Source organism: Lytechinus pictus, chromosome 8 (genome assembly GCF_037042905.1).
Source record: "Lytechinus pictus isolate F3 Inbred chromosome 8, Lp3.0, whole genome shotgun sequence".
NCBI classification, from domain to species: domain Eukaryota; kingdom Metazoa; phylum Echinodermata; class Echinoidea; order Temnopleuroida; family Toxopneustidae; genus Lytechinus; species Lytechinus pictus.
In genome coordinates this window covers 33018845-33039423 of record NC_087252.1, presented here as the reverse complement: position 1 = coordinate 33039423, position 20579 = coordinate 33018845, and the positions used below count along the sequence as shown (strand labels likewise).

At 39.0% G+C, this 20579-nt stretch overlaps 1 protein-coding gene across 2 annotated transcripts in view; it reads left to right on the top strand.

Moving 5' to 3' along the window:
- The first annotated feature begins 3587 nt into the window (after positions 1-3587).
- Positions 3588-20579, top strand: part of LOC129266510 (deleted in malignant brain tumors 1 protein-like) — a 37461-nt gene continuing 20469 nt past the window's right edge. Inside the window, exons 1-5 of one of the 2 annotated variants that reach the window (XM_064103952.1) lie at positions 3588-3747; positions 6276-6452; positions 8415-8699; positions 18177-19184; positions 20043-20357. In XM_064103952.1, the coding sequence (XP_063960022.1) occupies positions 3699-3747; positions 6276-6452; positions 8415-8699; positions 18177-19184; positions 20043-20357 (1834 nt within the window). In that variant the 5' untranslated portion in view covers positions 3588-3698. The remainder of the gene's footprint in view (positions 3748-6275; positions 6453-8414; positions 8700-18176; positions 19185-20042; positions 20358-20579) is intronic. The other variant, XM_064103953.1, reaches the window with a different exon arrangement.

The following is a 20579-nucleotide window of genomic DNA, read 5'->3' as shown; positions in this document are numbered from 1 at the left end:
CCACGAACAGAATGAGTGCCCAAATCCAAATAGTTTAAGGATCCTAAAAAGAAAATCATGTGAAACAGAATCAAAGGCCTTTTCAAAATCAACAGTGATTAAATATCCAATATTTTTGAAATTAGATTGATATAACATATCATCTATTAATCTTACACCATCCCCAATGTTTCTATCTTTCACCCTCCCACCCTCACACACCCACACACACACACACCCACCCACACACACACCAACCCTTCTTGACAACATACACGCATACACCCTCACAGACACAACCACACCCACCTTCACGCACCAATCCACCCTCTAACACACACACACACTCCAACCCTTCTTGACAACATACACGCATACACCCTCATAGACACATCCACCCCCACCCATACAAGCTCACACACAATTCAATTCATTTTTTTCAATACAAATTGAAACAAAACAAGAAGAAAACAACAGATTAACCATATACATTCGTAATTCCGAAGGTTCATAATTCCGAAGGTTCGTAATTCCGAAGGTTCATAATTCCGAAGGTTCGTACTTCCGAAGGTTCGTAATTCCGAAGGTTCATAATTCCGAAGGTTCGTTAGTCCGAAAACGATGTAAGGTTCGTAATTCCGAAGGTTCGTTAATCCGAAAACTAAATGATTAACTAACCTTATTTCGTTTTCGGACTAACGAACCTTCGCAACAACGAACTTTATTTCGTTTTCGGATTAACGAACCTTCGGAACAACGAACCTTATTTCGTTTTCGGATTAACGAACCTTCGGAACATCGAACCTTAATTCGTTTTCGGATTATCGAACCTTCGGAATAACACCACAAATGTTCGGATTAACGAACCCTTTTACGTTTTCGGATTAACGAACATCGAGGTATAGGCAATTTGCGTGTTTCAGTATTACGAACCTTCGGAATTACGAAGTGTAACCCAGATTAACAACCGCAACGTTTAAACGGCGAACGTAAACGGAGCAACTAGAAAAATACTTCACAAACCTGTTCAATCTGTATTCATCCATTTTAAACCATAAGGCAATGGAAAGATTTGCAAGAGACGTGCCAGTCATAGATCACTCTTATTTTAACTCTCTTCAGGGGTACATCATATCACTGAAGGAGTGGGTTTAGGGGCTTTACCTTTTTCTTAATACCAACCACCTAACAGGTTGGCATGGATATTATCGTTATCTTCACAAATAAATTATAACTTTCTTGTGTCCGTGGACTTGAGGGTTAATTGTATCACATGAATGGGCGTTTTCAGGGGGCGGGTTGTACCCAAAATACAAATTGCAACTTTTGTGCCATCAAGTTTTTCATGAATTATGAAGCGACTTCACGCAAAATAGTCTTATCTGTCCTATTCCGGCATTCCCCTTTCGACTTAAACAAAAATAGAGTATATTTTGTAATGGTTAATAATTGAAAATTAGGCTGGAACACGTCTTCATGCAATGTCTCCCTAATTTCTGGAAAATAATTTGCAGAACCGGGCGGTATAGAATGATGCTTAAAATAAATCCCTTTATGGGGGTGGGGCGAGGATGGTGTGGATAGGAACAAATTGCACTTTTTGTTTACCTGCTATGTGGGGAATTTGATACCGGGAACGTTACACTCTAGAGAAAAAGAAGGGTGAGGAAAATAGAATAAAACAAATTTAGCACGCTTTCTGAAAAGGTTTGAACCCTTCCGGTATCTGTCTTTATGGCATTCCTGACATGGTAGTCCACAATGCAGTGATGAAAGAGAAATACGCATGCGCAAGATTTGGGAACCCATCTTCCATCATGTAGATGGGGATAATCAATTTAAGGAAATGTAGTTTTGTTTAGATAGCGTCAAAAAGGTTCCAGAGAAAATAAGGTTGTTAAAAGTGTATCATCGCCTTATTAATGACCTCCTGCTTGTAATGGATATGCAAGGACGCCCTTTTATTTTCCTTCCGAAACTTCTCCAGCAAATATGCAGGTACATCACTTAGCAGGATCAAGTGCAATTAAAACGCCCTCCAACACACACTTTTTAAAGAAGAGATTGTATTTTTGCTTTGATCCTTGAAATAAAGACGGTCTTAAATTTCAAAGTTGAAAACGTTTTACTAAATTCAGCTATGATATCATCAGCTCCGTGGCACCGGTTATGAAGCGGATTTCCCAACAAATCTGGTACTGGAAATTACAAAACATTTCTGAAATCAGCTATTAAGGGTTTAAACGTTCCATAATTTAAAAACAAATCAGTCAAATTGACTAGATCAGAAGTCAGCTGGGTGCAATTGATTGTCTAGTCACATTTCTGACATATATTCTAGTCAGAAAAAACTATGATCTCGTAAAATACGACTGGAAAATAGTCAAATATTAAATAGAATAACAGTTGCACCCAACTGACCCTATTAACTAGTCATTTTTGACTGATTTGTTTTTAGAGTGGGGAAGGTGTGGAAAATTGAGAAATGTAACCAAAATTGCCTTCATTTTGTAGTGATTTTTTTCTTGCTTTTCAAATTTACATCAGCACCCCTAGCACACAAAAAAAGAATCGTTCCCAGGGCCCTTACGTTAACACCCTGAATTGCTTAATATTACATCCTAGAGATTGAAGATGTCACCATAAAGTGTTGAGGTAACAACCAAATGTGGCTAGGTGACTAGAATAGCACACCATCGAACACTTTATGAAGGTATTTGTTGCATTTCTACTTCTACTGAATGCATATTATAGCATGTTGTACAATGTACTAGGCAAACTGTGAAATACTAGTCGTTCGTGGACGCATTGTTGTTGTTTTTTGTGGATGTAAATAAAAACCCAATTCAAAAGAATTTATGAATAATACAGACATCAAAGTTGGTATCTCATTTAATTTTAAACCACCATGTCACTTTCGTACCAACGACCTTCCTCTGATCATGCGCAGAGTAGAACTACGAACCGGTGGGTGTTTAATAAAGCTGTTCGTAAGATACGAATGACTTTGCGCACGACTGGTGATCCTTTCTTGCGCTATGTGATATTCCTGTGTAATTGAGTTATGACCTAAGAACATGTTCCAGTCGTGCGTAAAGTCGTTCGTAACTTTACGAACAGTTTTATGAAACACCCACCTGGCTTATTGAGTGGGCCATATATTGCGGCTTAGGAGGAAGTTCTAAATAGATGCGACTGGTCACGCGCGCGCGCGCGCGCGCGAGAGAGAGAAAATTTTTCTTTAAAAAATATAATCGTTGGATATATTGTGACATACTATTTTTTTTTGTTCTTTTTTGTATCCTTTCTTCTTGGTTGTGAACCCCCCCCCCTTTTTTTTTCTTTTTTGGAGGGGGAGGGGCATAACCTGCACGAAATGAGTGTGCACGAAAATGCTCCCTTACAAGTTTGCAAGGTATTGCAAAATGTTTTGAAAAAAATGGGAAAGTAATCGGCGAAGATTACGTCGCATCAAAATACAGTGCCACCGGTTCCTAAAACATAACATCACAAAGATCACAAGTGCGCTGGCGGATGGTGTAAGTTACATAGGAAACGCCAAGAGTTTGTTTACCAATATTAACTACCAGCGTCTTTACCTGACTATCATTTTCTCCCAATCGTTCAACACATTGAGACGTTCTCTGAAATATTAGTGCTGGTGTAAAAAAAAAAATTCATCTTCGTTCGGAGAAGCCGTAAAGGTCTGAGTAGGAGCAATGAAGACTCTCCTTCTATTATCTATCCTATGGGCTTCCCTTGCATCGGGTGAGTCAGAAACAGTTAGATCATTCATGATAATTATTTCATTTTTGAGTGAAGGAAAATCTTAAATGCTTTGGTATTGGCTATTCAGGTTCAATATTAATCAAAAGAACGGTACAACAAGATAATTATGATATTAAGAACACTCAATGTACCTCAATGTTATATGAATATAAGAAGGACTTAAAACCATGGTAGTTAATTTCCTGCAAATCAAGGCAGGAATTATTTTTGACCTACCACCCCAAAACCACCAATAAGTCGCCGGGTAAGGTTTTCTGTAAATAGCCAAAATAGTAATTTAGTCTCTAAAAAAAAAAAAAAATAAAATAAAAATAAAAATGAAAGAACAAGTCTTCTTCGTACTGTTAAATAAAAGAAAAGATACAAGAGTTTATTGGACACTACTTTTTCGGACTGCTTGGAAGTTTCACAATATGCATTCTCATGCTTGAGTGAACCCCAAACTTCAAACCTTGCTTTCTCCGTTTTTAAGCTCTTGCTGAATTTCATCTGCATTCAATCAAATAAAGTTGTAATAGTTATTGTTGGTCAATTTTAACATAGGCCTAATATATCATTTTAAAGCTAAGGAAATGAATTTTCAAGCTCAATAAAAATCTCAATATCAATTTGGTCGACTTATTGTTGGTTTTGGGGTGGCAAGTCACATTTGCGTTTATGTATAATGAGGATTTCGGTAAGTTCATCATTAGTTGTGGTCAATTTGGATGTAACATTCAACAGGGCTATCCTCTCAGATTAAAGAGTATCATTTTGTGCCGAACAAAGCAATAAATTTCGACATTTAACAAATTAATATGATTATTTTTTTTTTATTTCAAGCGGTTTATCCCCTTAATAAACTTAATTCTGAGTCGAAAAACCATTCGAATTATTTTTGCTTTTCTCTTTTTACCGATTATCTCTTCTATAATCCATGTTTTTTTTTTTACTTCATTTTTCTGCAACACATGCCTATCATATTTTGCGAGCCCCCCCCCCCCCCTTCCTGGTGTGCATTGCCACTTGGGCTTCAAACGCTTTGTCTATTTTTCGTTTGGGGTCATCCCATGACAATCTAAGTCTAAGTCTAGTGCATCTATCAAGTGAACATGGATGATTTCGGGACAATTGTTATTTTAGACTATTTCGTCCCAAATCCAATTTTTTGAACACCTCGCACTTTGTTTCATATAATGAATCGCCATTTAAAAAGAGTGCAAAATGATTAATAGGTAAAGTGCAAAGACTATCTGGGGGTTTATAACGAGAAATAGTGAGTTACCGCGAACGCTTTCAAGAACATAGAAAATGTATTGTCAAATGCCTTCATGACAATAAAGCATCCAAGAAGTCTTTGTCTAATACATGGCTAATCAAAACAGCAATTTCGCCTTGGACTCTGGACAAGCTACATATTTGCAATATTTCGTCAGCTCCGAAACTTAGGACGACCTGCTGCTCAGATTACCAATTTTCGACAGAGACCATTCAGCTTTTCATTGTCATTTGAAGGGCGTTTTCAATATTTTTACTGCGCTCTAGGATTCGTTCTACGTAGCAGTCCAAAATTTCGCAAATGAGTGACGGAAGACCAACGGTAATAAGGGGGGGGGGGCGATGGTAGACCAAGGGGGTTTAGCAATGGTGTTGTGAGTCGATTTGAGAGCTAGACAAAATGTCATAACTGCGTGTAGACGTGAATAGTCGCAAACCTCATTACATATTCAATTCAATAAGACTCAATTCACTTTTACAAACCATTTTCAGATCTAATTACATTATTTCTGCCAACATACAATTGAATAATATTTCTCATTTAATTTATGAGTTTCTACATGTATATCTTTGTAAGTGTTTGCAACGTTGTATTTTTGTCCCAGTGAAAGGCGAATTTTCCCTTATGAGGATAATACAAGTTCAAAACTGATTAATCAATCACTCACTCACTTAATCAACCATTCAATAAATCAATCCATCGGTGAACAAATGAATGAATGAATCAATAAATCATCTAATCAATCAATCGACCAATCAATCATCAACCAATCATCTATCTATCTATCTATCTATCTATCTATCTATCTATCTATCTATCTATCTATCCATCCGTCCACCTACCTACCTGTCTATCAGCAAATATATGATTCGACCAATTTATCAATCGACTAAGGGGGTGTTGCAAGAAAATACTTGCAATCAATCGCAAATTTTCTGTTGCAATTCTCATATTAATAGATCAATTTTAACTATAGCAAACCAGATCACACTCCTTGTTTCATGGAGCAGATTAGCAATCAGTCACAAATTTGCAATAATTGCACGGCATGTGCATGATTTCGGGAACGAAAATAGACTTGCAATTGATAGCGAGTTTCTTGCAATGCCTTATAAGAAATAAAATAATATTGAATGATTACATGAATACATAGATAAATATATGTAAATAAATAAATAAACAACCAAATAGATAAATGACGAATGAATAAATGAATAAATAAATAAATATGCCTTCTCTTTTTTTTAAGGACATGCTATAATTTGTAGAACGTGCGCTGGGATGACTTCTGATGATCCAAGCTTCCCTATCCCTGTAGTTCCCGGTACAGTGACGTGTTCAGGGACTCCTCAAGATAAGACTTGTGAAGAAGGCGTTACCAGCTGTATGACGACGATTGTCGCGATGCACTTTGCTCGTGCATCCGGTAAGAATAGACCAGTTCGTAGTTACTTCAGGGACAATTTCGGTCAAATGACCTTTCAAAACTTTCATTATGATAGGCAGATTTCAAAGCACGATATTACGTAAGCTTGCCTGACATAGCAGGATGAATAAATTGAATAGACCAGGTGACTAGAATAGCACACAAATGAACACTTTATGAAGGTATTTGTCGCATTCCTACTTTGAATGCATATCGTAGCATGTTGCACAATGTACTTGGCAAACTGTGAAATACCAGTCGTTCGTGGACGCATTGTTGGTTTTTTTTTATGTAAATGAAAACCACAATTCAGAAGAATATCTGAATAATCAAGACATCAAAGTTGGTGCTTATCTCATTAGATTTTAAACCACCATGTCACTTTAGTACAAATGAACTTCCTCTGATCATGCGTAGAATCTTTTGATCATGCGCAGAAAGGAACTACGAACTGGCTTATAATATAGCCTTTGGATGATTCTTTTCCTATATGAGTTCGCAAAATATTGCATTTGAGCCTTTTCGAAGTTAGCTAATGATTAATATGTCTCGAATAACCTTTCCCATTTTATCATCAGCATGATCACTAACACTTACACTAACACTAAACGTTACTTTTATGGTAACTTGCCATCCAATGGTATCTTTCATGGAATCCTTGATTTTGATTGGCTGGTGAGCATTGTTACCATGGTAGTTACCATTGGATGGCAAAGTTACCATAGTGGTAACTTTTATGCAACGGGACCGAGGTGACGAGAAAAGTACGTCAGCGTTTCAGATTAGAAATGGTTTTACCTTCCGTTTTTGGCCCGTGTTTATCATTTTGGCTACTGTAGCATATCAATGATTAGAAACATCAAGCGACGCTTACATAGGAAATGATATGACAATTTACTTCCTTGACTACCTTTGAGGAAATTGAGTAATAAAAAAAATTCTCAAATTATAACAAAGTAAAATCTATGCCAAAATATTTTTTTCTGCGGAGAAAATAAAGCACCTACGTAATTTCACTATGGGTTTTCAATAGTTCAAGTACGGCCTTAAAGGGTTGCGGCGGTGGTCGCGCACGCCACTAAGCTATGACCGGCCGTTCATGCTTGCTGCAGTAGAAGATGCAAACGTTGGTCTCTACTTCACTTTCCAAAATACATGATCGTACATGCTAACAAGGAAAGGATCAAGCTTAAAGAAGTTGATGATTTTAAGTAGTTACATGAATTCGGGTGATACGACTCAAGACAAGACTTTCGTTCTTGCATGAAATGCATGTAATAAACTACATTTGATTTTGGAATCCAATATTTCTCTATCAACATTTTTTCCCTGTTAAGGGCATGTGTACAATGTAAAATGTATACTTATGTACGGTTCAGAAACATGGGTACTCAATAGGGTCATCTTACATCTATACCTCTACAACCGTAATTAAATGTAGAATAAGATTTGCTGGTCAATGTCTCCGTAGTGAGATAGAAGTTTTGTTTTATGTACGTTTGTCGCACCTCCCTCATAAACCCAAAGGACGGAGACCTTTTAATTTTGATGATTGTGTTTGTAGGGATAAAGATATTTTGTTACATGATTTACCAACTCTCATGTCAGATAGCAAAGCCTGGCGTGACATTGTTGATTCATTCTCTAACGCGTCCGATTGGTAGTAGTAAGTTTTTGACCACGGATTAGCCGCTATATCTTATTCAATGACCTTACATATTAAAGTAGACATTTGTTTTTGTTTCAAAGTAAACTCTTATCAGACAAGTAACTATTGAATTTCATTGACATCTATTTTCACCCTTGTTTACTTTTTATTCCTTGTTCCCAGCTTTTAAAAGCCTATTTCCCCTTCCTCTGTGTAGATTATAACTAACAGATAATTTTGTGATACACAGTATCAGTTGGAATAAGTACAATGAATTTTGATGTTCTCTACAAAAAAAAACAACGTTTTCATAGGACCACTGACGCTGACCCAAGAAGTTCGGGACTGCGGACCCTGGATATCTGGTGTTCTTCCTTCCGGGGACACATGCGCAGGAGAAGATATTCTCAAGACCATCCTGGGTCCAACTGACGCGAGTTCAATGTTTCCTCCAGAACTTGGACTGACGTATGAGAGCCAGGACGCCAGCATCTGCTTATGTGACAGCTCAGACAATTGTACACCGCCCTCTCCTGGAATGATCATCAATTCAACTGATACCACCGAGGAAACTGTACCCCCAGTAACAAACACTTCAGGTAAGAAATCAAATAAAACGGGTTGTGTGGGTTATTAGTTTGGCAGTCAAGAGGTCAAAGAGAAAATACATCGATTCGTATTCTAACCTTTTGACAAAGCCTCACTGTCGTGTACAGGATAAGGTTTTTAGTAATTTCTAATTTGCTTTGATACTGTTTTCTTTTACATTGTAAATCGATTTTTATTTAGATTCGAACTCACCGACTGAGGGCGCATTGTTTTTTTGGTACAGTCATGGAAAGCGTGTCGCTTGTCAGTTTAGTTGTTAATTTCTATAATTTCGTGATACGAGCCCAATGACGTAAGTTCTATTTTGTTCATTTTGAAGTTAAGTAGTTATATTCTCAGATAAGCCGAGTGGCATGCTGAAATACGGTTTAAGTTATTACGAATTAATATGGCAAAGTTATGTAGGCTCAGTGAATTTGTTCTAATGAAAACACCGTATACGTGTACATGCATGCATTATGTAATAGAAAGCGTACGCAGCGGTATACGTAGTTGTGTATGTAACTTGAATTTGGCGCCTTCGGGCATGTGAGGTTTGCATTGTCATATGTAAACATAAATAAGTAAACAGATACGCATTTAAAGTAGTAGTTGATTTCTTTTATTATGAAAACTGTTTTACAGAAAAGGTGAATTTAGGGCGCATTAATCAATACATGATATTTACAGTATGCTTATACTTGATATGACCTTGAAACATGTCAAGGTCATTCTTGGTTATTGAATAATTTAAGTTGTAATGCAAGTCAACGTTATTTGCCTGTTTGGAAATCTGTGTACATTATTTATATGTGTCATGACTTGTTGTCATTTCAGCTTAAACAAGTATTGTTTATTCTGTTATTAAATTGCAGATTGAACCAGTCTCATTGTGCACACATCAACACACTATAGACTCGGTCTGATTCTTGGGTTTGTTTGGTTTCGACGTATCACACGCCACATCTACAGTTCAATGTCAGCTTGAGTGTCTTGAGTGTCATCCTCCTTTAAGTACGTCACTGCAATGGAAGGCAGCACAGATGAAGAAGTCACCTTTAAGGTCAATAGTAAGTCGGAGGATTGTGTAAAGATGGACAGTGCCAAGATGCAGAGTGACTTTATGAACAGAGATGACATCAGGCCCGAAGACTCTGTGAGTCAGAGGGGTAGTAGCAGTACCACGTCAGCTAGTTGGAGGCTTCGAGCTAGGGCTAGGAGAGCTGCCTTACAAGCGGAAGTTATGGCTCTGCAAGAGCAACAAGAGCTTGAGCTTGAGGAAATCAAGTTGAAACAAAGGAAAGCTGAACTTCTTCTTAAAATGAAATTGAAGGTAGCAGAGGCAGAAGAAGCTGTTTATAAAGGTACACAGTCAGATGTCAAGGTCAAAGGAAAGACTGATCCTTTAGAACAGGACAAGACTGAAGAATCTTGTAAGCTTGAACCTTCCAGGGACAATTCGACAATGCCGGCTAAGACAAAACTGACACCAACTTGTGACAATTCTTCAACCAGTGAAAGTGATAAGATGATGGGTAAGATGCATTCTGACATTTTCCATCACTTACAGCAAGGACAGAAACAACATCAGCAGCTGTTGGAAGCTATCACCATTTCCACTGCCAACATTATGTCATTTGATGGTAACCCTCTGAAATTTTATGAATTCATGCGGTCGTTTGACAGCGTCATTGGTAGATCTTCATTGGACAATAACACCAAGCTACTCAAGTTATATCATCTGTGTAGTGGAGCTGCCAAAGACATCATCCATTGCTGTCTAATGATGCATCCAGATGATGGATACTTACATGCAAGGACACTACTGACTGATCGTTTTGGGAATGCCTTCAAAATCTGTGATGCCTGGATCAAGAAAATCACAGAAGGACCAGTGATACAGAACAATCCAAAACAGCTGAGAGAATTTGCTGATCAACTAAAGACCTGTGGTGAAACATTGATGGCAATAGGAATGCTTCAAGAGATAAGCTGCAGGAATGATTTAGTAAAGATAATTGAACGTTTGCCATTCCACCTGAAGAGCCGCTGGGTACGTCATGTGAAATCCATCAGAGATGTTGGACGACAGCCTAATATCCAAGATGCAGTTGATTTCATTACCGGTGCAGCTGATGAACTCAATGATCCTGTATTTGGAACACTACTAACTGGTGGCCCAAAGAGTTCTAGTGGTGGAAGGACCGACAAGGCAAGAGCCTTATCAGGTAGAGGTCCAGTCAGCACCTTTACCACTATTTCCCATTCAGGTGAGAATTGCATCCTTTGTAATGCTAGACATGATCTTTTCGGCTGTCAGGACTTTAAGAACATGAAACCCGAGAACCGTTTTGAATTTGCTTTCAAGAACAGGTTGTGTTTTAATTGCCTCTTACCTGGCCATATTTCTTCTAGATGCAACATAAACAGGACATGCTCTGTAAAAGGATGCAATCAAAGGCATACCAAATTCCTCCATACTGGGAGAGGTATATCATCTCGACGCCCCACGCTGTCAGGTATAAATGACTCATCTACCCAAACTGACAGTGATGTATCTTCCCATGCCAGTTGTGATGCCATGGGGGCCGGAGTTTGCAGAGTCGCCCTTCCAATTGTGCCAGTCACTGTTAGTATCCCAGATGGAAGAGAACCTATTGAAACCTTCGCCTTGCTGGATCCTGGTTCCACAAACTCATTTTGTCTGCAGGAATTAGCAGATAAGATCAAGACAAAGGGTAAAAGGAAGATCGTAAAGGTATCTACATTGGAAGCCCCTAATCGTATAATGGAATGTGAATCAGTCAAGTTGAGGGTGGAAGGATCTGCTGGTGCATCAAACAAGAAGATTGATGTTGAATTCTTAACACGTCCAAGCCTTAATATCAGCGCTGGAAATATGGCCGTGGAGGAAGATATTTCAAGGTATCCGCATCTTACTGGTATTGATCTTCCTGTCACGAGGGACAGCCAAGTAACCCTACTTATTGGACAAGATGTACCCGACGCTCTATTGCCACTTGAAGTCAAAGCAGGTGCTCCTGGAGAAGTTTATGCTGTTAAGACGGCACTTGGATGGACATTAAATGGACCACTGGGAAATGGAGGTTTACAGAATTTCCAAGCCTCATCTAGTTTCATTTCTGATGCTGGAAATGTGCTATTGGAAGAACAAGTTCATAAATTTTGGAAGTTAGAAGGGACTGAGTACCTTCATGATGAGGAAAAGGGCATGTCCGTCAATGATAAGAAAGCCTTAAAGATATGGCAGGAAGGTGTATGCAGAGATGGCGATCATTACCAACTTCCTATTCCATTAGCAAAGAGGCCTGATGATCTTCCGAGCAACATTCAAGTGGCAAGAAACAGATTGGAATCCCTCAAGAGACGGCTAGAAAGGGAAACCTGTCTTCACGCTAAGTACAATGAAGGGATGAAAGCTTTGCTGGAAGAAGGCTATGCTGAAGAGGTTCCAGTTGAGATTCCTAAAAAGGGAGAAGGTGTTTGGTATTTACCTCATCACCCTGTATTCAACCCTAACAAGCCTGACAAGACAAGAATCGTATTTGATTGTGCGTCTAAGTGTGATGGAATTTCCTTGAACGATGCAGTACTTCAGGGACCAGATTTGACGAATAACCTTCTTGGTGTTTTGCTTAGATTTCGCCAAGAATATGTTGCTATAATGGGAGATATAAGAGCAATGTTTCACCAAGTCAGAGTTCCCTGTGAGCAGAGAAACCTCCTCCGTTTCCTTTGGTGGCCTGAAGGAGATCTCACTCAACATCCAAAGGCTTACAGGATGTGCGTACACCTGTTCGGCGGGACATGGAGCCCGAGTGTTTGTAGTTTCGCCCTTAGACATACAGCGGAAGAACACAGGGCGGATTTTTCTTCGAAGGTGTTGGATGTGGTCAGTCGTAATTTTTATGTTGATGACTGCCTGGTCTCCTGCAAAACAGAGAGTGATGCGATCGACCTCGTAGCCAAGTTGATGCTCCTGCTCAACAAGGGTGGATTTCAGTTGACTAAATGGGTAAGCAGCAGTCCAGATGTGATCGAATCAGTGCCTGTGGAAGATCGAGCTAAGAATATCGTAGGACTCGATTTGAATCGGGATGCCTTACCTGTGGAGCGGGCTCTCGGCGTAACATGGGATGTCGAGCAGGACTGCATCACGTATAAGATCATTCCTAAGGGCAAGCCATTAACAAGAAGGGGAATTCTGAGTGAGATAGCATCCGTATACGACCCCTATGGATATGCTAGTCCATTTGTATTGATCGCCAAGAAAATTCTTCAGGATCTAACAGCCCTTAAGCTTGGATTTGACGACCCAATCCCAGATGAATACCGAACCAGATGGCTGAAGTGGAAAGACTGTCTTCCCATGATGAGCAATTTCAGGGTGAACAGGTGTTTCAAGCCTTCTGATGAAACCAACAAATTCCAATTACATCATTTCTGCGATGCTTCTGAATCAGCGTATGGTGTTGTGTCTTATCTGCGCATGACAAGTAAGCGAGGACAGGTACATTGCAGCATAATTCTGGCAAAATCAAGATTAGCACCTTTGAAAAGGATGACAATACCTCGCTTAGAGCTCATGGCAGCGATGCTTGCGGTGACAATGGACAAAAAGATCAGAAAGGAGCTGGATTTTTCCATGAGTGAATCAGTCTTTTGGACGGATAGCACAATCGTTCTTCATTACATCGGCAGCAAGAACAAACGTTTCCGAACGTTTGTGGCTAACAGGATCTCAGCCATACAGGATGCATCAGAACCAAGGCAATGGAGATATGTAAACACGGAAAGAAATCCAGCAGACGATGCCTCAAGAGGTGTATCGCCGGACAAGCTCACTGGTAGATGGGTCCAAGGTCCAGACTTCCTGTGGACTGACGATACGAATTGGCCTGTACGTCCTGCTGATCTCCGGGGTGTGCTACCAGATGATCTAGAAATGAAACCTACGATAGGTGGCAGCTCATTTGCCACTCAATCAGAGGAGATGCCTTTGGAGTCGTTCATCAACACATACTCCTCATGGTTTAAGTTGAGGAGAGGAGTGTGTTGGCTCCTGAAGTTCATGCGGTGGTTGAAACTCAAAGGAGATCCCCAGATGGGCCAAGATCTGAATGACTTCAAGAGAATAAGCTACGATGACATGCAAGATGCCGAGAAGAGAATTCTGCATTTTGTACAGAAATGCTACTTTCAGAGAGAGATGGAGACATTGACCAATCCAACAGGCAGGGTGACAAAGTCAAGTCAACTCTACAAGCTTGATCCAAATATAGAAGAAAATCTAATCAGAGTTGGTGGAAGACTGGAGAGATCAGCACTACCACTTGATGCTAAACATCCGGTCATTCTGCCTAAGGAAAGTCACGTCTCAGAACTAATCTTGAGAGATGTTCACGAAAGGGCAGGGCATAGCGGAAGAAACTATGTACTTGCCGTGCTCCGTGAGAAATATTGGTTACTGAGTGCTGGAACAGCTATTCGGAGTATGATAAGCAAATGTGTCATATGCAGGCGCCAACGAGGAAAGATGATGAATCAAAGAATGGCAGACCTTCCCGAGAATAGGTTATTACCTGACGAACCTCCATTTTCAAAGGTGGGCATCGACTACTTTGGTCCATTTGAGGTGAAAAGGGGTCGCCGCAGGGAGAAAAGATATGGAGTCATGTTCACATGTCTAACTGTGCGTGCCATCCACTTGGAAGTCGCTCATTCTTTAGATACAGACTCTTGTATCAGTGCCATTCGTCGTTTCATTGCACGCAGGGGTAACGTCAAGGAGATCCTTTCCGATAATGGTACGAATCTGGTGGGCGCCGAAAGAGAACTGAAAAGAGAAATAGATGGCTGGAACACTGCTAAAATCAGTGCAGACCTGCTTCAAAGGAACGTCAAATGGACATTCAACCCCCCTACTGCCTCCCACTTCGGTGGGGTGTGGGAACGACAAATTGGGACTGTAAGAAAGCTCGTCTTGTCCATAGCTAAGCAGCAGGTGCTATCAGATGAAAGTCTATTAACACTCTTCTGCGAGATAGAGGGCATTGTCAACAATCGGCCTCTGACAAGAGTATCTGATGATGTTGATGACATTGAGGCTTTGACTCCCAACCACCTGCTTTTGCTGAACAGGAAGCCACATCTACCGCCAACATTGACAGATAAGTCGGATGTCTACTCAAAAAGGAGATGGCGTCAAGTACAATATCTCGCAGATGTCTTCTGGAGACGTTGGTCAAGAGAGTACTTGCCGCAACTGCAAGAGAGAGAAAAGTGGGTATCTTCACATCGCAATCTACAAGTTGGTGACCTGGTGCTGGTTGCCGATGGAAACACTCCGCGGAATTTGTGGTTACTGGGAAGAGCTCTCAAAACTTTCCCAGACAAGAAAGGCTTCATCCGTAGTGCGGAAATCAAGACAAAGAATAGTATGATTGTTCGACCTATCTCAAAGTTGTGCCTAATTCTGGAGGGAGATCAGTGATTGTTCTCAATTTGGAATCCTTGAATCAGGAGATATTTCGATTATGTGATAAGAAAGATATTTTTGGAAATATATGTTATTAATGGTAATTGGATTATCAGTTGTCTTCGCATGGATAGGATCATTCTGGTGCAACGATCTATGGAATTGTCGCAACATGAGCACTTTGAAGTCGTTAATAATCGTCAAAATATGAAATCATGTGGATTCTGCTTCGTGAAAGCATTACTATATATTCATCAAAATGTAATATCATAATGTCGACAGTGATTACATCAAGTGTCAAACTGATTTGTATCATCGCGGGAAGTTTATAGCGTGATTGATAATCTTGTAAGCTGGATTTAACAAGTGACTTTAACGCGGTCAGCGTATCAACAGTAGTCTTACCAGTACTGATATCTGAAAACTGAAATGAGACAAGAACTAAGAAGCTAATGTAAAAAAAATTACAAGAAATGGACTTGAAATTGTAACCTGATTAAGAAGACTATGAATCATTACCTGTGGACTGATTTCTCAGAATATTCATGTTTATTCATGCATATGTAAAAAAAAAAAAAAAATAAAAAAAAATAAAATTGCATGTTGTCATTTTTCAAGAAATTTGCTCGGTTGACATAAAACATGTGACAAAGTTTATATGGGTTATGTAAATTTAGAAAATTTATAATTTCCAGTGTGAATTGTAAATCTGATTTAACAGGATTTAAGCTACAGTGAAAACTTGAATACTTTTGTATTTGTTTTAGGTCACCATACTCAAGTTGAATGTGGTGGAAGAAGAAATAACCATAAAAAGGATTGTTTTAGAAATTCAGGATTTTTTGTTAGTACAGAAAATCGACATGTCATGCTAAGCAAATTTTGTGCAGATTAGACAAAAGACAATACTAGAAAGTTATTATATGGTGATATGGTATTCAAATGATGGTTTAGAAACATCAGTACTGTCAATTTGATATGATAAATGAAAGATATGCAAATTTATTTTGAAGCAGAACTTCAAAAATGTATTGAATGTTATATGATCTTGTCAATGCATTCTTAGAGCTGTTTGTATTGAGTCAGACAGGAAGAGTTAAACTCTTAGTGAGAAGTTAAAGTCAGAGTTTATATATTGTATTTTGCAAAATGAACGTGTTGAGAAACGGCAAGTTTTTATGATTGCTTGTTTAACATAGTAATTTTCTCCTAGTGTCACAGATGTCCTTTTTCTTAGCCAGAAGGAAGATGTCGTTTTGATTAAACATTTTCCAGTGTCATTCCTGGTGTATGGAATTGTAGTTACAAATCAGTTTCTTTTTGTGTCAAATGTTTTACCAAAACGATGCTCCTTCAGGCACGGAAAGTTGGAAGCTCTGAACTTGGTCGTTGTCATGGTGACGTTAGAAGAATGTTCATTGCAGTATACTTAATGCTATTTTGGATTTGGTATTTTCCATCTGTTCTTAGGAATGCTGAAAATTATTGGCTAGTGAATGCAGTTGGTTAAAAGGTATTCTTCATTATGAAAGGATTTTTTTATAGGTTAAGGCCTAGTTAATCAACTGAAGTTGTGAATTTTGGGTTTTGATATAACAAATATTTCAAAGGTGAAAGTTGTTAAAAAAAAAAAAAAAAAAATGAATATAGTGAGTTTTTATGTAATTTTGATTTCGTAAAAGAATGAATTGTTAAATGTTCAGAAAGGCTTCTCATTTAAGGGGGCCGGGATGTCGTGTACAGGATAAGGTTTTTAGTAATTTCTAATTTGCTTTGATACTGTTTTCTTTTACATTGTAAATCGATTTTTATTTAGATTCGAACTCACCGACTGAGGGCGCATTGTTTTTTTGGTACAGTCATGGAAAGCGTGTCGCTTGTCAGTTTAGTTGTTAATTTCTATAATTTCGTGATACGAGCCCAATGACGTAAGTTCTATTTTGTTCATTTTGAAGTTAAGTAGTTATATTCTCAGATAAGCCGAGTGGCATGCTGAAATACGGTTTAAGTTATTACGAATTAATATGGCAAAGTTATGTAGGCTCAGTGAATTTGTTCTAATGAAAACACCGTATACGTGTACATGCATGCATTATGTAATAGAAAGCGTACGCAGCGGTATACGTAGTTGTGTATGTAACTTGAATTTGGCGCCTTCGGGCATGTGAGGTTTGCATTGTCATATGTAAACATAAATAAGTAAACAGATACGCATTTAAAGTAGTAGTTGATTTCTTTTATTATGAAAACTGTTTTACAGAAAAGGTGAATTTAGGGCGCATTAATCAATACATGATATTTACAGTATGCTTATACTTGATATGACCTTGAAACATGTCAAGGTCATTCTTGGTTATTGAATAATTTAAGTTGTAATGCAAGTCAACGTTATTTGCCTGTTTGGAAATCTGTGTACATTATTTATATGTGTCATGACTTGTTGTCATTTCAGCTTAAACAAGTATTGTTTATTCTGTTATTAAATTGCAGATTGAACCAGTCTCATTGTGCACACATCAACACACTATAGACTCGGTCTGATTCTTGGGTTTGTTTGGTTTCGACGTATCACACGCCACACTCACTATGTTCTCTGTCAAGTAGGGGCTAAACGAGACTAGCGGTCGAGAAGGAGAGGTGGCGAGACCTTGGTGAACGCGCGATCCATCTACTGGCTCGTTAACCGAGTAGGGGGGATTAGTCTCCCCTTACTAGTCTCTCGGTTTCTGATATGCACATTATTACACATCGTTTCCATGGATAGATCTACATAATATAAATAATTGAAATAAATCTCAAAGAGTAAGAATATTTTTTTCTTCCATAATACGATTAAACAATACGGTTTTATAAAATAATTGTGTCAATACTTTTATAAAACCGTATTTTTTTATATAAACTGACTCATCCTGCTTTGATCCACAAATCACAAAAGTAAATGATAGGTCTAACTGCAGTCTATAACAATCACTTTCTTGTTTAATTTTAGAGGCCCCGTCTGTCTGCCCGATAGTCGGAGAGTGGTATGTAGATTGGGACAGTTCCTTCGCCTGCCTATCGCAGTTTCCGATCAGCGAACCTTTCGCAGTCCCTGGCCAAATTCTTCCTCGCTTGGCAGTTTCCGATGTCATTGAAGCTGCCGGCGCTGCTTGGAAAGCCACGAGCCTCATAGAAGCCGAAGGCGAGGTGTGCGTTCGAGTACTCCCTCAATTGACTGTTGCTCCGGGTGGACTAGACATCGTAAGAGGGTATTGCGATCCAGTCTTGGCGTTTTTGAGGGAAGGGACATCTTTCGACGCCCTAGCACACTGTAGGTATATTCTAAACATAACAGGAGCGACGTCGTCATACATGCCACAAACCTTCCCATCGACACAACCTTTAACATCTGTATCAAATGCACTACGCCCATTCGACTTCTTAGATCACATTGAAAAGATCATTTATAATCTTGTCGGTGTATCCTTCAACGATATAGACAATGTGTGTACAGCCCGAGTTGGAATCGTTGAATCTGAGTCAACATTGAAAGAGCTTACAACCGATTTCCTCGTGGCGTTTACAAAAGTCTTGATCCCTAGAGCCGCAGAGTTGTGTGAAACTTGGGATGACCTTGTTAACGGGATAGTTGAGGTAGTTCAAGGTGATCCCGCCCCTGACATGTATGGCGTGTTTCAGAATGCCTCCAATCTGCTGGCGCATCTGTTTGGTTTCACAGACAGGAATTCCCTTTGTCAGGAGATCCAAGACGCTGTTGCCTCACCTCCCGAATCTTCTGCACTTGGTCATGTTGCTTTGTTTATAACCAACAGCACACTTGACATTTTAACCGATGTCCATCGTTGTTCAAGCATTGTCCAAGAAGCTTTGGATATCTCCCTTGCTCTTACTCCAGAACTCACACAGGAACAGGTTGAATCTGCCCTGTTTCAGTACACGGGACTCAGCAGCGTACAGGACGTATGCCAGGAAATAGAAGATGCTTTCCTTCCTGAAGGTAGGATGACGTCCTGAACTTGATACAAAATTATACTAGTAAAATCACTTTCTTGTGTTGGGCTGTGTTCCATTCAAAAGTTCAAATCTTATATCATAAGTGGTATTTTGATGGTATATCATTTCTCCTCATTGGCTAGGTTTAAACAGGGACACGTCCCTGGTTAAACATAATAATTCGTAAAGAAACAATCACGTAAAACTGATGACATGCGTTCGCATAAAGTGGTATTAATGGGAACTAAAAAGTGAAAGTTACTTTTATCACTTACCAAATCTGTAGAACTACATGTGAAGAGTTTAGTTGCAAAAGGGGTTAGGTCCACTTTGGACCATTCCGAGAAAAACCATGTTTTTATTTCTCCCATATTGCAATATTCTTATGCGAGACTGAATTTTCATGATACCATACCATGAGAACATACAATTTGGTATAAAATATATCTACCTGTCTTCATATTTTTAAAGATATTCTTTTCCAAAAAAAAAAATTGTGTGGACCTAACCCCTTTTGCAACTAAACTGAAATGGTCCTAACCCCTTTTGAATTTTTTTTTTTCTTTGCCATTTTAGGTCACTTTTTAATAGGAATTTCAAAGCTACTTAAAATCTATACATTGAGACATAAAAATCAAATTTGATGAAAAATGGACATAACCCCTTTTACAAGTGAGCTCTTCATGTATACAATACAAGATTAATACAAAATGAAAAAAAAAAAAACAGTACTTAAACAGGTATTAATTTCTTGTCCCCGAGCGAGTATTCTCTGTCGGCCTCCATACCAGACGTAAACAGTTCTCAACCTACGATACAAAATAACTTATTCATGTGTTTATTTTCAAAACTGCTTGATCAGTTGAAGTAAGGCTTGTCGGTGGGAGCGACAACACGGAGGGAACCGTTGAGGTGCTTTATAATGGAGTTTGGGGAACCGTGTGTGATGATTCCTGGGATATTAGAGATGCCAACGTTGTATGCAGGATGTTAGGTTTTCCCAAAGCTACCCGCGCTCCATTGCTTGCCCATTTCGGAATCGGGACGGGGGTCATCTGGCTGGATGATGTCATGTGTAGCGGGGTCGAAGAGAACATAGCCGACTGCCAGCATCGGGAATTAGGAGAGAGTGACTGTAGAGTTCACGAAGCTGCTGGTGTCGTTTGCCTTCCCCAAGGTAAACTTGTTCGCGAATACCTATACATGTGAAAACAATGATATAACAGTGGCAGTTACGATTGGACAATATATTTCTATATTTTTGGCCTATGCATGCGACCTCAAGACATGTCTTGATATAGGAAATCATTAGGTGAAGGGATTGAATGCTGTAAATTAAATAATGAAATGTTAAGGTCAAATCAATGTTAAAGAAATGAGAACAAGACTTGCTACACAT